The 20,021-nt window shown below is 40.7% G+C and overlaps 1 protein-coding gene across 1 annotated transcript in view; it reads left to right on the top strand.

Annotated features, from left to right (window-relative positions):
- The first annotated feature begins 14,399 nt into the window (after nucleotides 1-14,399).
- The window catches only part of CD109 (CD109 molecule), a 106,158-nt gene continuing 100,536 nt past the window's right edge, over nucleotides 14,400-20,021 (top strand). The window contains exons 1-2 of the mRNA XM_036414099.2: nucleotides 14,400-14,758; nucleotides 15,875-16,047. Of these exons, the coding sequence (XP_036269992.1) occupies nucleotides 14,676-14,758; nucleotides 15,875-16,047 (256 nt within the window). The 5' untranslated portion in view covers nucleotides 14,400-14,675. The remainder of the gene's footprint in view (nucleotides 14,759-15,874; nucleotides 16,048-20,021) is intronic.

The following is a 20,021-nucleotide window of genomic DNA, read 5'->3' as shown; positions in this document are numbered from 1 at the left end:
ATTAGATATGTCCCCTTTCCCCCTCATTGACTCTTTTTAGCTCCTCCACTCCATCTCCCACCCCAGGCCTTCATCACCCTATTGATGAATGAAAATTTTTTGAATTTTAAAAAAAATTTAAAGTCTTTATTGTTGAAAGTACTACATATTTCTCCTTTCTGCTCCCTGCCTGCTTCTACCCCCTATGCTAGGAATTCTTAATAAAGATGGTCATTGGATACAATTTTGATGACTCTTAATCCATGGGTCATACTTAGGTAATTTAAAAAAATAAAAGGGGAATAAAAACCAAAACCCAGCCCTAGCTGATTTGGGTCAGTGGATAGAGCATTGGCCTGTGGACTGAAGGGTCCCAGGTTTGATTCCGGCTGAGGGGCACATGTCTGGGTTGCGGGCTAGATCCCTAGGGGGCTTGCAGGAGGTAGCCAATCAATGATTCTCTCTCATCATTGATGTTTCTATCTCTCTATCCCTCTCCCTTCCTCTCTAAAATCAATAAAAAATATTTTTTTAAAAAGAAAAAGGTAGAATGCGGCAATAAATTATTTCAGTAATTAAAAGATGCATCTGAAATGAAATCCTCATTAATATCTAATTTCTTAGCATATCTAAAATGAAAAAAATATCATTTCTCTCATTGAGAAGCCACACAGAAGACTAGTTTGGTAGTTGGTGGTGGGGTGACAGGCTGTCTGGAAGCCAAAGTGTTTATCTGGTTCCTGTGAAAGCAAGGAGCTGAGAAAAGCAACTGTGTGGCTGGGATGAGCTCACCCTGGGAGGGGAGCAGAAGCCAAAACGAGCTAAATGTGAATGAATGAACACAGGCTCCGGGAGAATCTTGAGGTGGGACTGCCTGGAAAAGCACATGAAACCAGGTTGGACAAGATATCAGAAGTAAGTCTAAGGTCTGGAGGCAGGTGATCAAAGGAAGTAAAACTGGGGACTACAAACCCAGGGATTTGGGTGTGTTCATGAGTCGTTTCTACTTTTTTTTAAGTCCTTTTTATTTTTACACATTGACTATTTTTGACTTATATTCTAAACATATTGTACAGATATGAGGGGCCCAGTGCATGAAATTCGTGCATGGGTAGGGCCCTCCGTGGCTGCCCATGCTGGCCAGGGCCTTTCTTCATTCCGTGCCGCCTCCTCATGGTCAGCGCACGTCACAGTGAGCGATCAAACTCTTGGTCGGTTGAACTCCTAAGGGGACACTTTGCACGTTAGGTTTGTATATGTATGGATAATATATAAAAACAATATATACAGACTTATTTAATTATGTGTTATATTAGAGGCCCGAAGCACGAAATTCATGCAAGGGCTTTGGCCCCGGCCTCTGCCCACTGTAGCCCGGGGCCTCTGCTGCAGCCCCTGCCCGCTGCAGCTTTGTCTGGAAGGATAATGTCTGGAAGGATGTCTGGTCTAATTAGCATATTATGCTTCTGTTATTATAGGTTGTTTTTATTCCTTTTTCCTTATACAATTTCTATTTGTAAAAATTTGTAACTTGATAGAAATTCAACAAGCAAACCCATTTTACTACCCGTGGGTAAATGTACTCTTCTTCCTGAAGTTTGACTGGACATTACTTATGACTCAAATATGACAGTGGGAGAGTATGCTGTACCCCCCAAAAAAAAATATTGAAGAAAGGTGAGAAACTTGATTTCTATGCCCAGAAGTCTTAATCTTGGTGGAAGTCACTGACCTCAGGGGTCTGTTGTATTTTGAGGAGGCAGACATCCTTGAAAGATTAGCTTTGTGTTCTCAACAGGCAGTGAGGGGGAAGGGACAGAGGACAGCTTTGAGGAATAGTGACTTGCTAAGCTTCCACCAGGGGAGAGTCCCAGGTTAGGAGGACTTGAGAGTATGGCACTGGCTCAGGCAGGTGGGATCAGTGGGGAAGGGGGGGCACCTGGAGCATTCCAGGGCTGCTCCAGCTGCTTACACATGCACTCAGGGACCGGGTGCTCTCAAACTTTCCTTCTAACTCTGCCTCCTCCAGTGGCTTTCATCCTCTGAGTTGCAAGGTCTGATGCCTGTGTTGGGTAGAATGGAAGTGAAAGAGGCAAGAACCCTCTCTCTTGAGGTGTTGCCTTTTCACTTAAGAAGAGAATGCTTTTTCTGCAGTCTCATTGTGCAAAATCATGTCACATTGCCACAGCTTAATGGAATGAGCCTGCAAAGGCATATTTTAGCTTTCTAGCCTCTCTGACAAAGGAATATATAGCAGCAGGATATATACAGCAGATAGCTTTTTGGTAGCCAACCTATAGTGTTCATTTCTAAGGCAAGTAGGTGGCTCCACAGGTGACCTCAAACCAAAAGTGAACACTGAGAGTGTAAAGCAAAGAGAAAACAAGAAGTTAAAATGTGGGCAACAGAGCAAAGCAAAAGTATTAAGTCCATGTGACAATTAACTTTTGGTGTCTACATAACGTTGGCCAGGTTTTGAAATCTTGACACAGTCTTGGCTCTGCCTCCTTTAAAAAGCACACATTTAAAATTAAAATTTAGCTGAGACCGGTTTGGCTCAATGGATAGAGCATCAGCTTGGGGACTAAAAGGTCCCGGGTTCGATTCTGGTCAAGGGCATGTACCTTGGTTGCGGGCATATCCCCAGTAGGGGGTGTGCAAGAGGCAGCTGGTCGATGACTCTCTCTCTCATCGATGTTTCTAGCTCTCTATCTCTCTCTCTTCTTCTCTGTACAAAATCAATAAAATATATTTAAAAAATTAAATTAAAATTTAGTGTTTAAAAAATTCTATATAGACATAGTTTAAAAACTCAACTAATTCTACAAGACTTATTAGATACCCATAATAAAAACCAACAGCTCCCTTAACCTTCAATTATCCGTTTCCTTTTAAACTGAGAAGTTTCTTCTTTGGCATTTCTGGTTCAAAATTTATTTTTCCATCAGCTCTCTATCTCTTCATTGAGATTTCAACTAGATATCTTACTTAGGCTGTGGTAATTTGGGACAAAATTTTTGGTCATAATTTTCTCTCTGTGATAACATTTAAAAAATATATATATTTTATTGATATTTTACAGAGAGGAAGGGAGAGAGACATAGAGCCAGAAACGTCAATGAGAGAGAAACATCGACCAGCTGCCTCTTGCACACCCCCTACCGGGGATGTGCCCACAACCAATGTATCGATATATGTCCTTGGCCGGAATCGAACCCGGGACCATTCAGTCCGCAGATCGACGCTCTACCACTGAGCCAAACTGGTTTCTGCTCTGTGATAACATTTTTATGGTGAGTATTAATAGCCATTTTTCTGGTTTAGTTTTTTTTTTCTTCTTTTAAATGGAATTTGCTTATTTGTTTTGGTACAAAAATATTTTTATTATGGAGCATTTCAAATGTACACAGAAATAGAAAAGTAAATAGATTTCCATATACCCCCATCACTAGCTTCAATAATCATCAACTCACAGCCATATTGTTCCACCTCTGCCCCACCTACTTGAGTCCTTCTGTTATTATTACTATTATTGCTATTATTTTAATAGTATAGGATACATAACAGAAAATTTACTATTTTAACCATTCTTAAATGTTTTGTTAATCCTCACACAAGGATATTTTTTCCATTGGTTTCTAGTGAGAACGGAAGGGAAGGGGAAAGACATAGATAGAAACATTGATGTGAGAGAGACACATTGATCTCTGGCCCTGACTTGAGCAAACCTGCAACCAAGGTTATGTGCCTTTGACTGGGGTCGAACCCAAGACCCTTCTGTCCGCAGGCTGATGCTCTATCCACTGAACCAAAACAGCTGGGGCTATTTTAACCATTTTTAAGTGTACAATTCTGTGGAATTAAACATATTCTCATTCTTGTAAAATCATGACCATCATCCATCTCAATAACTTTTTAATCTTCCCAAACTGAAATTCCCTACCCATTAAACATTAACTCTATTCAAGCTTCTCCACAGGCCTTGGGAACCACTAAAAAAAAAAATGTGTTTTCTACCTCTCTGAGTTTGACTACACTAGGCACCTCATATAAATGGAATCAGACAATATTTGTCCTTTTGTGACTTGCTTATGTTTTTTAGCATAATGTCTTCAAGGTTCAAACATGTTGCATGCAGCATGTATAAAAATTTATTTCCTTTTTAAGACTGATTAATATCCCATTGTATGTATAGTATATGCCACACTTTGTTTATCCATTCATTTATCAAGGGACACAGGTTACTTTGACCTTTTGGACTGTGAATAATGTTTTTTATGAACATAAGTGTATAAATATCTGTTTGAGTCTCTGCTTTTAATTTTTTTTGGTATATACCCAGAAGTGGAATTGCTGGATCATATGGTAGTTCTATGTTTAATTTTTTGAGGAACTGCCATAGTGTTTTCCATAGTGGCTGCACCATTTAATATTCCTTTCAGCATGCACAAGAGTTTCATTTTTTCCACATCCTCTCCAACACTTATATTGCCTTTTTTAAAAATTTTTTAAATGCCTCACCAACTTGGCATCTCTATATACCCCTTTAAGCCATACTTAACTTCAAAATAAGACAATGGGAAAATAATGCTTTCACTTAACCTCATACAACCAAAAACAACCTAACCCTCTCTCCAAGAAGATTTAAACTCCCTTTAATCACCTTTGGATGTTGTTCATGACTCTTCTAGCTTTTATAGCTGAATTTTCCTTGCATATCCATAACCTGTAACATAAGGTTAACTATTATTAACTCATGTTAGAAGGTAGAGAAATGAGTGGGAGAAGGGAAAATATTGGTTAATATAAATAAATATATTTATACCAAAACAAGAAGGAAATACAAATAACTATTACAGTCCTTATTCTATTATGATTCTTTTTACCCCTTGAGGCATAGTCCTTGAATTCTTCTTACTGTTGGAACTTCTCTCTTCATTTCCCTGAATCTTATATTCCTTTATTCTTATTTCATTGGTTTGCTAACTATGTCCTTCTAAAATCACTTCCTATAAAGAGTTGGTGGAAGACAAAATTTTTGAGCCATTCCATTTCTGAAAGTGTTTTTATTCTATATTCACTCACTTGACAGTTTGGTTGGACAGAGAATTCCAATTTTAAATCTTGACTCTTGTAAGGAAAGTTAATAGTAAGCCTCATTATTATTACTCCTTGTTAATTTCAACATCATTCCTTATCTTTCAGTGGACAGGGATTTCCTCTTCCGCCTTTGAGTAAGGTAAAAAAGATTCTCAGGGAACATCGTGGTGCTTTTTGGCAGGACTTTATTTAAATAGTTCTATGATAGAGATGAATGTAAGTAGACATTAATTTCATACATAATATTTCTGAAATGTTACTAAATCTGAATTTAATTAAAAATTAAAAAGTGGTATATGTTCTAAATCAGTAACAGATGTTTCTCTCAGTGTTTCTCCCAGAGCCAGCTGCACTGGTCTGAGAATAAGGCAGAGTGGTTCCTTTATTAACCACAGTGATCCACTTCTCAAAATCTTGCTTCTCTTTCCTGCAACATTGGGTTCCACTGGTGTAGAGGTTTCAGCTCTCAAGAGAGGAACGCTTCCACTGGGGATGATTCAATTAAACTGGAAGTTGAAGTTGCTACCTGGCCACTTGGGGCTCCTTATGCCAGTGAATCAACAGCCAAAGAAGGGGTTTCTCTATTGGCTGGATGATTGAATGATCCTGATTGTCAAGGAGTTGTCACGATACAAAGGAAGTAAGGAGTATTTCTGGAATGCAGAAGATATCCTGTGACACCTTTACTCTTCCCAGGTCCTGTGATTCAAATCAATAGAAAACAATACCAGGAGGACTGCTAATGGCCCAGACCCTTCAGGAATAAAGATTTCGATCACCCCACTGTGTGAAGACTGGCTTAGGTCTTACTAAGAGCACAAAAATTGGTAGAGGGAGAAGGTCATTATAAATACCATCTACTATCATGCCACCACTAGCAGAAATAAGGACTGTAATAGTTATTTGTACAATATTTCCTTCTTATTTTGGTATAAATATATTTATTTATATATTAACCAATATTTTCCCTTCTCCCACTCATTCCTCTACCTTCTAACATGAGTTAATGTCTCAGTACTGAAGTTACAGAATATGAAAAGAAAATTCAGCTAGAAAAGCTAGAAGAGTCATGAACAACATCCAAAGGTGGTTAAAGGGAGTTTAAATCCTCTCAGAGAGAGGGTTAGGTTGTTTTTGGTTATATGAGGTTAAGTGAAAGCATTATTTTCCCATTGTCTTATTTTGAAGTTAAGTATGGCTTAACGGGGTATATAGAGATGCCAAGTTGGTGAGGCATAGGCTTTGGTAGCTTTATACTATGCTGACTTTTCCAAGATGGAGCTAAATTTGTCAGAATTCCTCTCTCTATATGGTTCTGAATTGGTATTGTCTGCAAGAGATATTTATATGAATTTGCAAGGGAGCAGTATAGCAGAGCTATATTTTTTACTGTCTGAAGGTTGGGCAATGTGTGAGGCAGATTGGCCATTTGCCCATATTGTTATTGATCTGCTAGTTGATTTGTCGGGTGTGGGGTGGCAATGGGGGCTGTAGCTCTTCTAGTTCTCAGAGGATCTCCTCCTTGAGCTTTTTTAATTCTGGGCCCAGCAATGGGTGAAAGATAGTAATTTCTCCTGCAGGTTTCTGTGACACCAAAGCTGGAGGTAGACCCAACTAGAAATTAAACATAAACTGACTGAAATGAAAAATATTATACAGAGATCCAACAGCAGACTGGAGGAACACAAGAATCAAGTCAAAGATTTGGAATACAAAGAGCTAAAGGACACTCCTCTGGAGAAGCAAGAAGAAAAGAGAATCCAGAAAGTTGAAGATAGTGTAAGAAACCTCTGGGACAACTTCAAGCATACCAAATTCAGAATTATGGGAGTGCCAGAAGAAGAGAGAGTGCAAGATACTGAAAACCTATTTGAAGAAATAATGTCAGAAAACTTGCCCCACCTAGTGAAAGAAGTAGACTTACAAGTCCAGAAAGCACACAGAACCCCAAACAAGAGGAATCCAAAAAAGACCACACCAAGACACGTCATAATTAAAATGCCAAGGGCAAAAGTCAAAGAGAGAATCTTAGAAGCAACAAGAGAAAAGCAGTTGGTTACCTGTAAGGGAGTACCCATAGGACTATCAGCTGATTTCTCAACAGAAACTATGCAGGCTAGAAGGGAGTGGCAAGAAATATTCAAAGTGAACCTACAACCAAGATTACTGTATCCAGCAAAGTTATTCAAAATTGAAGGTCAGATAAAGAGCTTCAGGGACAAGAAAAAGCTAAAGGAGTTCATCACCATGAAACCAGTATTATATAAAATGATGAAAGAAGAGGAAGAAGAAGAAAAAAGATAAAAATTATGATCAACAAATACATATATATCAACAAGTGAATCTAAAAATCAAGTGAATTAAAAGTCTGAGGGACAGAATAAACCGGTGAGTATAATAGAATCAGGGGCAAAGAAAGGGAGTGGATTGATAATTATCAGGGTGAAAGGGGTGTGGAGGATGCAGGAAGAGACTGGATTAAAATCGTACACCCATGGATGAGGACAATGGGGGGGGCGGGAGGCGGGGAGGGTAAGGGTCGAGGTGGGGGCAGGAACCAGGTGGAAGGGAGCTATGGGGGAAAAAAGGAGAAACAATTGTAATAATCTGAGCAATAAAGATTTATTTAAAAAACACACAAAACTGTGATACAAAATGGTGGAAGGATAGATAGGTGGACTCTGAGCCTTGTCCCGAAGCAGAAAGAGAGAGCAGCTGAGGGTTTGCTGTGAGTGTTTATCAGCAAGCCAAGAGACAGCAAACACCAGAAAAAACTGGGGGGCTGCTGACTAGGGTGCCCCCGACAGGGAAGCATCCACGGCAGGGCTGGGTCCCTTTCCGGAGCTACCTACCAGCTTGGACGGGGAAATCTCGCCATCTTGAAGAGAAATTGGATCGTGTCAAAGGCCTGAATATCCACAGCTGCAGCAACTACCAAGCAGCTTTGACCCCCAGAACGCTGATCCCAGGTGGTGCGAACACTTGGACTCACAGGAGTGCCCCACCGCACGGTGAAAAGGTCAGACTTCTCGGGGAGAGGGTGAGTGAGTGCTTGCAGTGAAGACAAAAGCCTGCGCCAGGCGCGTAGAAACTGGAGGACAGGGGCGGTGATTACAAGTAGAAGCCCCTGGCTGTTGGGCGGTGAAATATGGTAGCACTCATACTTGGGTAAAAACTGCTGTTTGAATTTTAACCTTGCTATCTGACTTCGACCTTCGATTACTTGCTTGAACAATAGGGTAGTTGCAGGAGATTGACTCCTACTGACTCAGTAGCTTCAGGGGTAGAAACTGTAGATAACCTTTAGTTCTGCTTTTGTATTATGGGCAAGATAGGGCCATATTCCAATGTTCAGCAGGGTGTGACTGGGAACCAACCCTGCAGGCTGTCCCCAGTCTTTAGAATTTAGTCTTTAGGATTTAGGAACAGATAACTGATTGGCCAATTCTTTGTCCTGAGGGGCCAATCAGGGTTAGCCGAGGCAGTGACATCACCGACCTGAATAAAACTCCTGGTTTGGGCGAAATTCGCTCTCTTCCGCCATGCTGCCGGCATGAGTGGGATAGCCTATGCTAGCATAGAGATGGCTCTTTTGTTTATTGCATCGGACTCGGCTCCCTGGTGGTCCTTGGGGATCATGACTGGAATCCCCAGCCAGGACCATGAGGGACCCCCATTCTGAAGAGCCTGACTGGCCGCGGTAGGTGTGTGTTTGTCTGTGTTTTTTGTGTGAGCGCTCTAGAGGGACTGCCCCTCCATCGGGGCTCTTACCTGGGTGTTTACTGGCTGCTGCGTCAGCCATGGTTTGAGTCCAGATTCGAATCTGTAATAAATTCTAGCATGCTTAATCAAATTGGCTCCGGTGGTCCATCTCTTGGGGACTCGCTTCGTAACAGGCGGGTGTCACCCATGAAAGTGGATGGGGCTCCTAATAGGGGAGATATCTAAAGAGCAACACATTTGGATGTGACTCAGAGGGATATCGGAGAATTACAGGAGATTACAGTTGGCTCGGACTTGCCCCCTCCCCACCTCCATAGATCAGTGCCACAGAGGGGGGAAAAAAAAACTGGAGAGGCTTTAGAGCCTGGGAAGTCAACCTAGAAACACTGCCACCCAGAGGCTAAATCACAAATTGACCCTAGTATAATAAAATCAAAGCAAGACCTGCTAAAAATCAGGACAGGGTTACAACAGAGGAGCAGTGAAACCCAGGGAACTGCAATACTTTCCAGACTGGGAAACAGGCGTGCCAAACAGAATAATAGAGGAAGTGAATGACTTTCATTACTGCAAATTTTATTTAAATTTTTTAAATTTTATTTTTTTTAATTTAATTTTTTTTTTATTTGCAACGTTTACTCAAGAAACTATTTTTTTTCTTTTTCCTCACTTGATTTTACCTTTTTAATGTATACATAATCAACATTATTACTACTTCTATTTTACCCTTTTTATCTTTTCTTTTGTTTATTTTTATTTATTTATTTATTTTTATTTCGGGATTACTGTTCTACAGTCCAAATTTATCTTTCCTTCTCCAACGCTTTATTCTATCTCAACCCTACCTTTATGCCATCACTCTCTTCCTAACAGATGGAAGAACATGCCAGGTTCATGGATTGGTAGAATCAACTCATCAAAATGTTCATACTTCCCAAAGCAATCTATAGGTTCAATGCACTCCCCATTAAAATACCAATGGCATATTTCACTGACCTAGAAAGAACTCTCCAAAAGTTCATTTGGAACAATAAAAGACCACGAATAGCCACAGCAATCCTGAGAAAGAAGAGCAAAGCAGGAGGGATCTCAATATCAGATTTCAAGCTGTATTACAAAGCCACTGTTCTCAAAATAGCCTGGTACTGGCACAAGAACAGACATATAGATCAATGGAATCGAATTGAGAACCCAGATATCAACCCAAATCACTATGCTCAATTAATATTTGACAAAGGCACAGGAGATTACAGTTGGCTTGGACTGTAATATACAATGGAGTCAAGACAGTCTCTTCAATAAATGGTGTTGAGAAAATTGGACAGATACATGCAAAAGAATGAAACTGGATCACCAACTTACACCATACACCAAAATAAACTCAAAATGGATACAGGACTTAAACATAAGACAGAAAACCATAAAAAAACTAGAGGCATCCACAGGAAGCAAAATCTCAGACATATGCCAAAAGAACTTCACTGATACTGCCCCTAGGGCAATGGAAGCTAAAAAGAAAATAAACAAATGGGACTACATCAAAATGAAAAGCTTTTTTACAGCAAAAGAAACCATCAATAAAACAACAAGAAAGCCCACTGTATGGGAGAACATATTTGCAAATGTTATCACTGATAAAGGTTTGATCTCCAACATCTACAGATAGCTTATACAACTCAATAAAAGGAGAATGAATGATCCAATTAAAAAATGGGCAATGGACCTACATAGAATATTCAAAAGAAGACAGAAGGAAGGCCAAGAGGCACATGAAAACATGCTCAAAGTCACTAATTATCTGAGAGATGCAAATCAAAACAACAATGCTGTACCATCTCACACCTGTCAGAATGGCCAACATCAACAAATCAACAAACGACAAGTGTTGGCAAGGTTGTGGAGAAAAAGGAACCCTCGTGCACAGCTGGTGGGAATGCAGACTGGTGCAACCACTGTGGAGAACAGTGTGGAATTTCCTCAAAAAAACTGAAAATGGAACTCCCATTTGACTCAGTAATCCCACTCCTAGGATTATATCCCAAGAAACTAGAAACACCAATCAGAAAGGATATATGCACCCCTATGTTCATAGCAGCACAATCTACAATAGCTAGGATTTAGAAACAGCCCAGGTGCCTGTCAGCAGATGACTGGATCCAAAAACAATGGTACATCTACACAATGGAATACTATGTTGCCATAAAAAAGAAGGATTCTCATCATTGCAGCAACCTGGATGGAATTGGAGAACATCATGCTGAGTGAAATAAGCCAGTCAATGAAAGAGAAACACCACATGATCTCACTCATTTATGGATAATAAAGAACATTATAAACTGATGAACCAAAAGATAGATATAGAGACAGTAAAGCAACAAGCAGACTGTCAAATTACAGCGGGGAGGGGAGGGAGATCTGGGGGAGACAAGAGATCAACTGAAGGACTTGTATACATGCATATAAGTACAACCAATGGACACAAAACTCTGGGGATGGTGGGTATGTATGGGAGGGGGGGGGACAATAGTAAAATATGTACACAGATAATAATTTAATAAAACAAACAAACAAACAAACAAAAAACCACAAAAAACCCACAAAACTATTTTGTCTTATGTATTGCTATCCCAGCATTTTTCCCCATTTCCATTTGCATGAAATATCTTTTTTCATCCACTTACTTTCAGTCTGTGTATGCCTTTTGATCTGAGGGGGGATCTTTTCTTTTTTTTTAAATATATTTTTTATTGATTTTTTACAGGGAGGAAGAGAGAGAGATAGTTAGAAACATCGATGAGAGAGAACCATTGATCAGCTGCCTCTTGCACACCCCCTAATTGGGATGTGCCTGCAGCCAAGGTAGATGCCCTTGACCAGAATCAAACCTGAGACCTTTCAGTCTGCAGGCCAATGCTCTATCTACTGAACCAAACCGGTTTTGGCTGAGGGGTTCTTTTCTAGGTATCATATGTATGGATCTTATTTTCTTATCCATTTAGTCACCCTATGTGTTTTAATTGGAGAATTTAATCAATTTACATTTAAAGTAATTATTGATAGATAGGTATGTAGTTATTGCCATTTTGGTATAATATTTTGGTTTCTTCTTCTTCCTCTTCTTTTCCTTCTCCTTCTCAAGTCCCTCTTATTATTATTATTATTATTATTATTATTATTATTTTTTTTTTGTAATACTGGTTGCTTATGATGAACTCCTTTATCTATTTTCTTCTTCTTTTTTACAAATATTTTTATTTATTTCAGAGAGAAAGAGAGAAGGAGAGAGAGATAGAAACATCAATAATGAGAGAAAAATCATTGATCTCATGCACACCCATTGGGGATCAAGCCTGCAACCTGAGCATGTGCCCTTGACCGGAATCGAGCCCAGGACCCCTCAGTTCACAGGCTGATGCTTTATTCACTGAGCCAAACTGGCTAGGGCAGTGGTCAGCAAACCTGTTTGCCGCTCTGTTGACTAATGAATTTGCTGACCACTGCGTAAGGCATAACCCTTACCCAGAAGTTTTGACTTAGATTAAAAACATTAGTACATTATTAAAATGTCTTTTAAGTGTTTTTCCCTAGCAGTGGTCAGCAAACTCATTAGTCAATAGAGTGGCAAACCATGGCTCAAGAGCCGCAGTTTGCCGACCACTAGTAGGGCATCCTTTAACTGTTTTCCTATCCATAGGCCAATGTTCAATCCACTAAGCCAAACCAGCTAGGGCAAGATCATTAATTCTTTTATTTATTTATTTTTTATTGATTTCAGAGAGGAAGGGAGAGGGAGAGAGAGATAGAAACATCAACGAGAGAAAATCACTGATCAGCTGCCTCCTGCATGCCCCCTGCTGGAGATCGATCCCACAACCTAGGCATGTTGACGCTCTATCCACTGAGCCAAACCTGCTAGGGCAATCAATAATTCTTTTAACTAACTTTTATTGAGAAGCTATTCTGTGCAAAGCATGTAATAGCTTCATCTCTATGAAAATCCACATGGCTAAAGTTCTGCATAGACTTTTCAATAAATGTGTTGCATCAATTTAAAATCTGTACGTATTTAATTTTACAAAACAACTAGGTGCTTCTAAGCCTTTCTAGAAGTCTTCTTAGAATGCAACATTACCAATGAATTTTTTTGATTCCCTCTTACATTTGCCCGACTCTAGAATAAACCTGAATTTATTGATCCATCTTATAAAATGAAGCTTGAAAAGAATTTTCTCCAGCTTCCTCTTCTCATCAAAGTGCCCCCAAATTACCTCTACCTGCAGATAATCTGTGGCTCACGAAAGGTGAAGTAAAGCAGAATCTCAATCCCCATCTCAGACTTGCTGAATCCGCCTGCAGTTTAATGTGATTGTCATACACAGAAGAGTGCAAGAAGCACTGATTTAAACTTTGATACTTGGTTCACACTTGTCCCTGGTCCTCCTTTCTGAACTACAGAGATAAGGAAACCAGATTAGCAGCAGTAACAGCTGTTTCAGAAACAGGATCTGTACCCAAGGATCCACTTATATACTTTGCCCCATACCCACGCCCTGCGGGTACAGGAAGTTGGGCATTAAAGATAGGCTGCCTGTAGGAGACATAAGAACATGAGGGACCTCCAAAAGGGTGAAAATGGGTGGGACAGGAAAGGGAGGAAGTAAGTTCCTGGGTTTCAAAAACCACAGTTTGTCTAGGTGCTACTTTCCCGCTTTTAGCACACAAGTTTGCCACGAGGCATCCGTTGGTTGCCCCTTTTTCCTTTTGCATGTTGCCCCGTATGAAAAAGTCACTATCTAGAACTTTTCTCCACGACTTAGAAACTTTAAGTTGTCTGGGATTGAACGTGCCTGTTTTTGAACAGTTTCTGGCAGATCCTTGCCTTTATGGTGTAGTCATGGTGAACTCTGAGTCATCTGAAGATGGTGGCAGTGCCAAATTGCTGGGGAAGGAGCTGCTGACGAGCCAGGACAGTGAGGAACTGGAGATCAGTAACCTTGGGTACCGGGAGCTATTTAGTCTTCTTTCCAACAGAAGAGCTACCCGCGTCCTAGTTCATGCAGATTGCTGCAAGCTTTACCGTTCTAATGGCAAGGGTGTCTAGACACAGCCCAAGGTGTAAAGCATCTCCCCGCTTGTTTCCCTGAGTCCCACGTAGCAACACCTCAATCCTGCATGTGCCAGGATTCTTCTTTTATAAGCTGACAAACCACATTTTTCTGGCGACGCAAATATATGTACATATCGATTTTTGTTTTAAGGTAATAAAGTTTTCCCTGGTGCACATGCATGTACATGAAACAACTACCCAGTAAATACACCCCTGTTTGGGGTGTGTGTGTGTGTGTGTGTGTGTGTGTGTGCGCGCCATTTCTCTAAAATTCTGACTCACAGTCTGAGGACCGTGATTAATTTCTTTCCACTTCACATAGCTGCTATGAGTTTTCCTCCCAAGGATGGGCCTGTTTACTCCCTCCCGGCGGCGGCGTTGGTAGGTCGCTTAGTGCACCCAGCCAGGGGAGCCCGGGGAGGGCTGGGCAGTGGGCGCCCCTGCGCTGCGCTCCCTCGGCGGGGAGCAGGGATGCTGGGCCCAGGTTTGGAGACCGCTTTCTGACCCGGCTGGCTCGGTGGTGGCGATGTTTGCCGGAGCAGCGAGAAGCGCCATGGTGGTGCGGGTGGGAGGGGTGGAGCCACCCAGTCCGGTCTCAATTTAGATCTCTCACTCCGCTTCTAGGCGCGCCCATTTCAGACGGTTCTGCTCGAGTCAGGGAGGGGAAAAAAAAAAAAAAAAAATCAGGGAGGAGGTGGAAGCCACACCCCGCAGTGCCCGCGGATTTCCCCAGGAGCCCACGGCTGTCCAGGCAGACTCTGCGGAGATGCGGGGCCCACAGCTCCTGACCGCCGCCCGCCTGCTCTGCGCGTGGACCGTGTGGACCGCCGCGCTGGCCGCGGCCCCCGGGTAGGAGCGCGGGGCGCGGGGCGCGGGGCGCGGGGCGGGGCTGTCCTGGGCCCGGGCTGGGCTGCGGGAGGAGCAGCAAGAGTGTGCAGCAGCGGCAGCCCTCAGCTAGGCACTGGCCTGGTGGTTTTCCCATCTTTCCTCTGGAAAGCTTGGTTTTCCATGAAATAGTTATTTTCTTCATCAGAAGTTGTTTAATAAGCGTTTCTCTGGCCATCACTACTTTCTAAAGAGAGTCATTTTTTTCGTCCAAGTTGCCTCTACACTTTTCTCAGCTGTTTGCTCCCAAATAATGCGCCTGCCTTCTTCACCCAAAGACAAATGGTGCTTGTTCTTTCTCCACCGTTGGCTTGGGCAAAGTGTGTCTTGGGTGGTTGATGTGTGGGTGAAGGTGCAGGCACTGTAGAAAGGTAGCCACGGAGGCACCCAAATACTGGAGCGTGCCCCACGCCTCAAGGTTTTTGTAGTTGAGCCCTAACCCCTAGCTTCGGCAGAGACAGTGCTGTTAGCAACTTTTAAGCTCTGCTACACCTGGAAGTTTTACCACTGATAGTTCAATGTCTGATGGTATATTGCAATCAGCAGTATTGGATCTAGATCTAGATCTTTTCTTGGGCAAAAGCCCAAACATAAAGTTTAGAATAAGAAACAGGCAAAAATCTGTGTGTATGTACTTGCCTGTGTGTGTGTGTGTGTGTGTGTGTGTGTGTGTGTGTGTGTGAGTTTGAACCAAGAAAAAAAAGTCACTGGGATGAGGTCATCTGTGAAATAGAAGTTCAGAGGCTTGCACATTGCTAATAACTTCTGCACGCCCCAGTGTAATCCATCTGCATGGAGGCTCAGCCTGTGCTGTTTGTAGTTTGGAAGTAATAACACCGGTTCTACTCTACTCTAGTGGTACGTGAATTACTGCATTAAAATTAATTTATGGGAATGATTGTCTCAATGGCATTTCAATGCAGCTGCTAGATGGAGTAGCAGGGCAATATTAATTGAAACAATGGCATTTGGCACAATATAGGGGGTCTTGTCTCACTGTCTGTAAAATTTGAGGATTACAAAAGAATGGTGATGGTAGGATAAAAAACTTTGGATTTTTTCTTCTTGGGAATTCTTTAGGCCCACGTTTCTGTTGACAGTTCCTGGAAGCATCAGGCCTGGAGGAAATGTTACTGTTGGGGTGCATCTCACGGAGCACAGCCCCTCACCGGTCACTGTGAAGGCAGAGGTGGTCAAGATGGCAGCAAACAGCACCATCTCTCTTCTGGCAGCAGAAGGAGTCTTTGAAAAAGGTAAGATAAAAAGCATTGAGTTTTACCCTTCTTCTGTGGTAATTGGAATCTATATATATATAAAAGCCTAAGCAACCAGTAGACCGAATGACCGATCAACCAGTCGCTATGAGGTGCCCTGATCACCAGGGGGCAGATTCTCAATGCAGGAGCTTCCCCCTGGTGGTCAGTGTGCTCCCACAGCCAACCTTCCATGGTCCCTTCTCCCCCCTGCCCCCCCACTCCCCTGGCCAGCTGGCCCTAATTGGCCCCGATCACTGGCCAGGCTGAGGGACCCCACCTGTTAATAAAGCCATGTGAAACCTCAAATTTGGAATGGCTCACGTAATATATTTTTAACTGTTATTTCCATAAATTCCAAAATGGTGTTTTTTGGGTGTTCTTCCAAGCGGCAATTCAGAGATCCAGGTTCCTTCCATCTTGTGGCTCCATCATCATTAAACAAGTAGCTTCCAAGTTTGCAGGGAAAGAGCATGGGCTTTCTCATGTGGAGAGGTTTTTATGGGCTAGATCCAGAAGTGGCTCATATAACTTCTGCTCCTCTTCCAATGGCCACATTTACAAAGGAGTTGGGGAATGTAGGCGAACGTGTGCCCTAAAGAAGAAATGGATGTAACTAATGGTCTGACATTAAGCCATATTTATTGGGTGTAGAGTACTTTACTAAATAGGCCTATGGGAAGGAAAAGAAGAGCGACACAGAGCTAAAATCCAGTTTTATGAAATGTTTCTTAATTTTTAAAGTAAGAAAAATGATCATGTAAAAGTGGGAGCCATTTATAGAAGAACCTACATCTCTTGTTTCAAGTTTATGTTCTTACGTGGCCCAGGTTTAAATTGGGTCAATGAATATCTTCTTTTTCAATATTTTTCAAAGGAAAAATAATTTTTTTAGGGGGTAAATACTTAAATATTTTTTAATCAAAATAACATTTATTGTATATTTTTCTAATTGAAAGAGTAATATATGGTCAGTACTTTCAACCTAATAAACACTGGAAGTAAAGGAAATAAACCCAAATCACCCATAATCCTACCACTTAAATATAAACACTGTTAGCCAGAAGCATGTTTAGATTTAGTCAGTGGCCAGAAATTGAGGCACAAATTCCTATAAATGTTAAGAGTTATATTAAAAAAATTTTGTAGGGCACATAATGAAGGATGGATGGGATTCCACCGTAATTCATTGTGTAAATATCTATTCTCTACCAGCATAGAGGAATTAACAGCATCATGAAATGAGATAAAATCAGAGTTGACCTATGTTTGTGGTTCTTTCTCCACTGGAAGTTGATTGACTAGGTGTATATGTTTGGGATGGGAGTCCGGAAGATGTAATGTGTGCAAGGGCGAGGCCATTTTGTCTTTTTAGGAGAATGTCAGGAAAAAGGGAAGTTTTGTTTTCCTGGAAAAGGAAATGTTGGTTAGAGCTTAAGTTCTGAGTTTGAGTCTTAGCACTAGTTGTGTGATCTTGAGCAGATTACTTAACTGTTATGAGCTTCAATTTCCTCATCTGTAACATGGGAATAATGAAATTTAATTCCCAGGGCAGTTATCAAGTTAAAATCAGTATCTAGCACCTGCTAGGCACTCAGTAAACAACAGCTGTTTATATTATAAGTAATATATAATTTTAATAATACTGAAGAAGAAGTTGCAGGAAGCATCATTTCATTTTTACATGAAGACAGACCTCTATTTTCATTATTGAACCATTATTTCTAAAAATGAATGAATCCTTGTTTTACGATAATGGCTAAAGAAAAATATTGAAATACTAAGTCACAGTAGACAATATTTAAGGTAATTCCACATTTATTATTATTTATTTTATTTTATTATTATTATTATTATTTATTAAGAATTATTGTTTTGGCTCTACATGTGTGACAGTTTTTTTTCTGTATTGCAGATTTGGATGATTTTGACAAATATTTGGGGTTTGCTTGGACGTTTGCATACTTTTATTCTCCTGCATTATCTTTTTTGCAATTTCCATGATCAGTCCCCTTTCTGGGGATGCATGTTATTGTGGCTTGGTTTTTAACTTTATTCTTAGATTTTCCTTCTGGGAGGAGAGTCTGTCACTTGCCTCTGGGAAGGCTAAAGTGCTCAAGACTGGGTGGGAAAACACTATCCTGGTTGCAGAATGGGTTTTTGAAAAAGAAAGAAAATTTGCTCTTCCAGGGGTTGTTTTTTGACTGTTAATACACACTTTCATTGAAAACACAGTGCTAGGAGCTTAGTCCCTCTTTGACAGGAGAATGTTATTCTGTTATCAGAGGTCCGTGAGTCATTGTTCTCAGAACAGATGCTTCCTGGAATGTGAGGAGTTACAGATCAAGACATTTCTTCCTTCTTGTTTTCACATCCTTTGCTTTATCTGACTTTTCCAGTTGTAACTATATGTAGATAAAAGAGGACTTCTAAACTAATGGGGTCTGGACCTTCCTAGGATTCATTTTTATTCTTAATTACATAAACAAAAATAAATACATTTTAGGTCTGATTATTTCATCTCTTTCTTAGGCCTTCCAAGAAAAGGTTGATTTTAATAAAGATTCATCTTCTAGCAGAACTGGGTAAGGGTGGGAACTGTTTCTGAGTGGCTGTTTCTAGCGGTCCTACTCTTAGAAATTCCTGGAGCAGAGCAGGGTTTCACCATAACCAGAATGCATTTCTTGCTTAGTTTGTGCCACAAAAAGTAATAGCTACTGTAGAATAAGGGCAAAAAAGCATGGCTTATCCTCAAGGAAGAGTTCTTTTTTTTTTTTTTTTTTTTTTTTTTTTTTTTTTTTTTATAGACATGGGGAAACTTTTGTTTGCATTTTTATCCTTGGAACCAACAGCATGGATTACTTTGAGTTCATTGATTCATTTTTAATGCATTCTACATTTATTGGAGATCAACTATGGATGTGTTTTTTGAGCAACCAAACCCGTTAGAAAAACAGTTCTCTAAAGATGTATTAATGCCTTTAAGTGGTGATATTCATACATTCAGCTGTACTTGTCATTATCAGCACCACCACCATCATGCCACCTTCATTATCAATCTCATCATTATCATCTCTGTAGTGAAGAGAACTAGGCTCGTGATCTACTGTTCCATTGGATAAAAGAGTAGGACATCTCCTGGCCAGTGCCTTCTGGTCTGGAGGCACCATTTATTTGTGGTGCCAAGACTTCTTCCAACTTCTCATTGATGGATTGGGGTAAGGTGTATTCTCTGAGTGTGTCTGTATCCTTTAAATCTTTTACTAACTTTTATACTCTGGTTTCTCTTCAGATCGTATAAATCTTTCGCCTTTTAAATCTTTTACTAACTTCCTTTTTCTTTTTGCCCTAAAATCTTGGAGAGTTAACGGGGTGTTTACCTTCTATTTTTTAAGAATTAAAAATTCTTCTTCATCCTTTATTGTTTCTATCTGTTCCATATTGATTATGGGGTATGTTATTTTCTTCCTTCCTTCCTTCCTTCCTTCCTTCCTTCCTTCCTTCCTTCCTTCCTTCCTTCCTTCCTTCCTTCTTTCCTTCCTTCCTTCCTTCCTTCCTTTCTTTCTTTAAAAAAAAAAATATATTTTATTGACTTTCCACAGAGAGAAAGGGAGAGGGACAGAGAGCTAGAAACGTCGATGAGAGAGAAACATTGACCAGCTGCCTCCTGCTCACCCCCCACCAGGGATGTGCCTGGAACCAATGTACATGCCCCTGACCAGAATTGAACCTGGGACTCCCCAGTCCGCAGACTAACGCTCTATCCACTGAGCCAAACCGGTCTCTGCGGGTATGTTATTTTCCATCTTGATCCAGTAATGGTAGGAAATCAATAGTTCCTAAACTGAGATATTAGCTGAAAACTTAAAAAATAAAATCATTGAATTCAGTTTGGATGGCTTTCTGGTGGAAACAAAGCTCCTGATCATACATTTCATAACTCATAGATCAACATCAGCCCCATGGTTTTTATG

This window comes from Pipistrellus kuhlii, unplaced genomic scaffold (genome assembly GCF_014108245.1).
Source record: "Pipistrellus kuhlii isolate mPipKuh1 unplaced genomic scaffold, mPipKuh1.p scaffold_m20_p_5, whole genome shotgun sequence".
Taxonomy (NCBI): Eukaryota; Metazoa; Chordata; class Mammalia; order Chiroptera; family Vespertilionidae; genus Pipistrellus; species Pipistrellus kuhlii.
The sequence above is the reverse complement of the archived record's forward strand: the minus strand, read 5'-3'. Positions and strand labels throughout refer to the sequence as shown.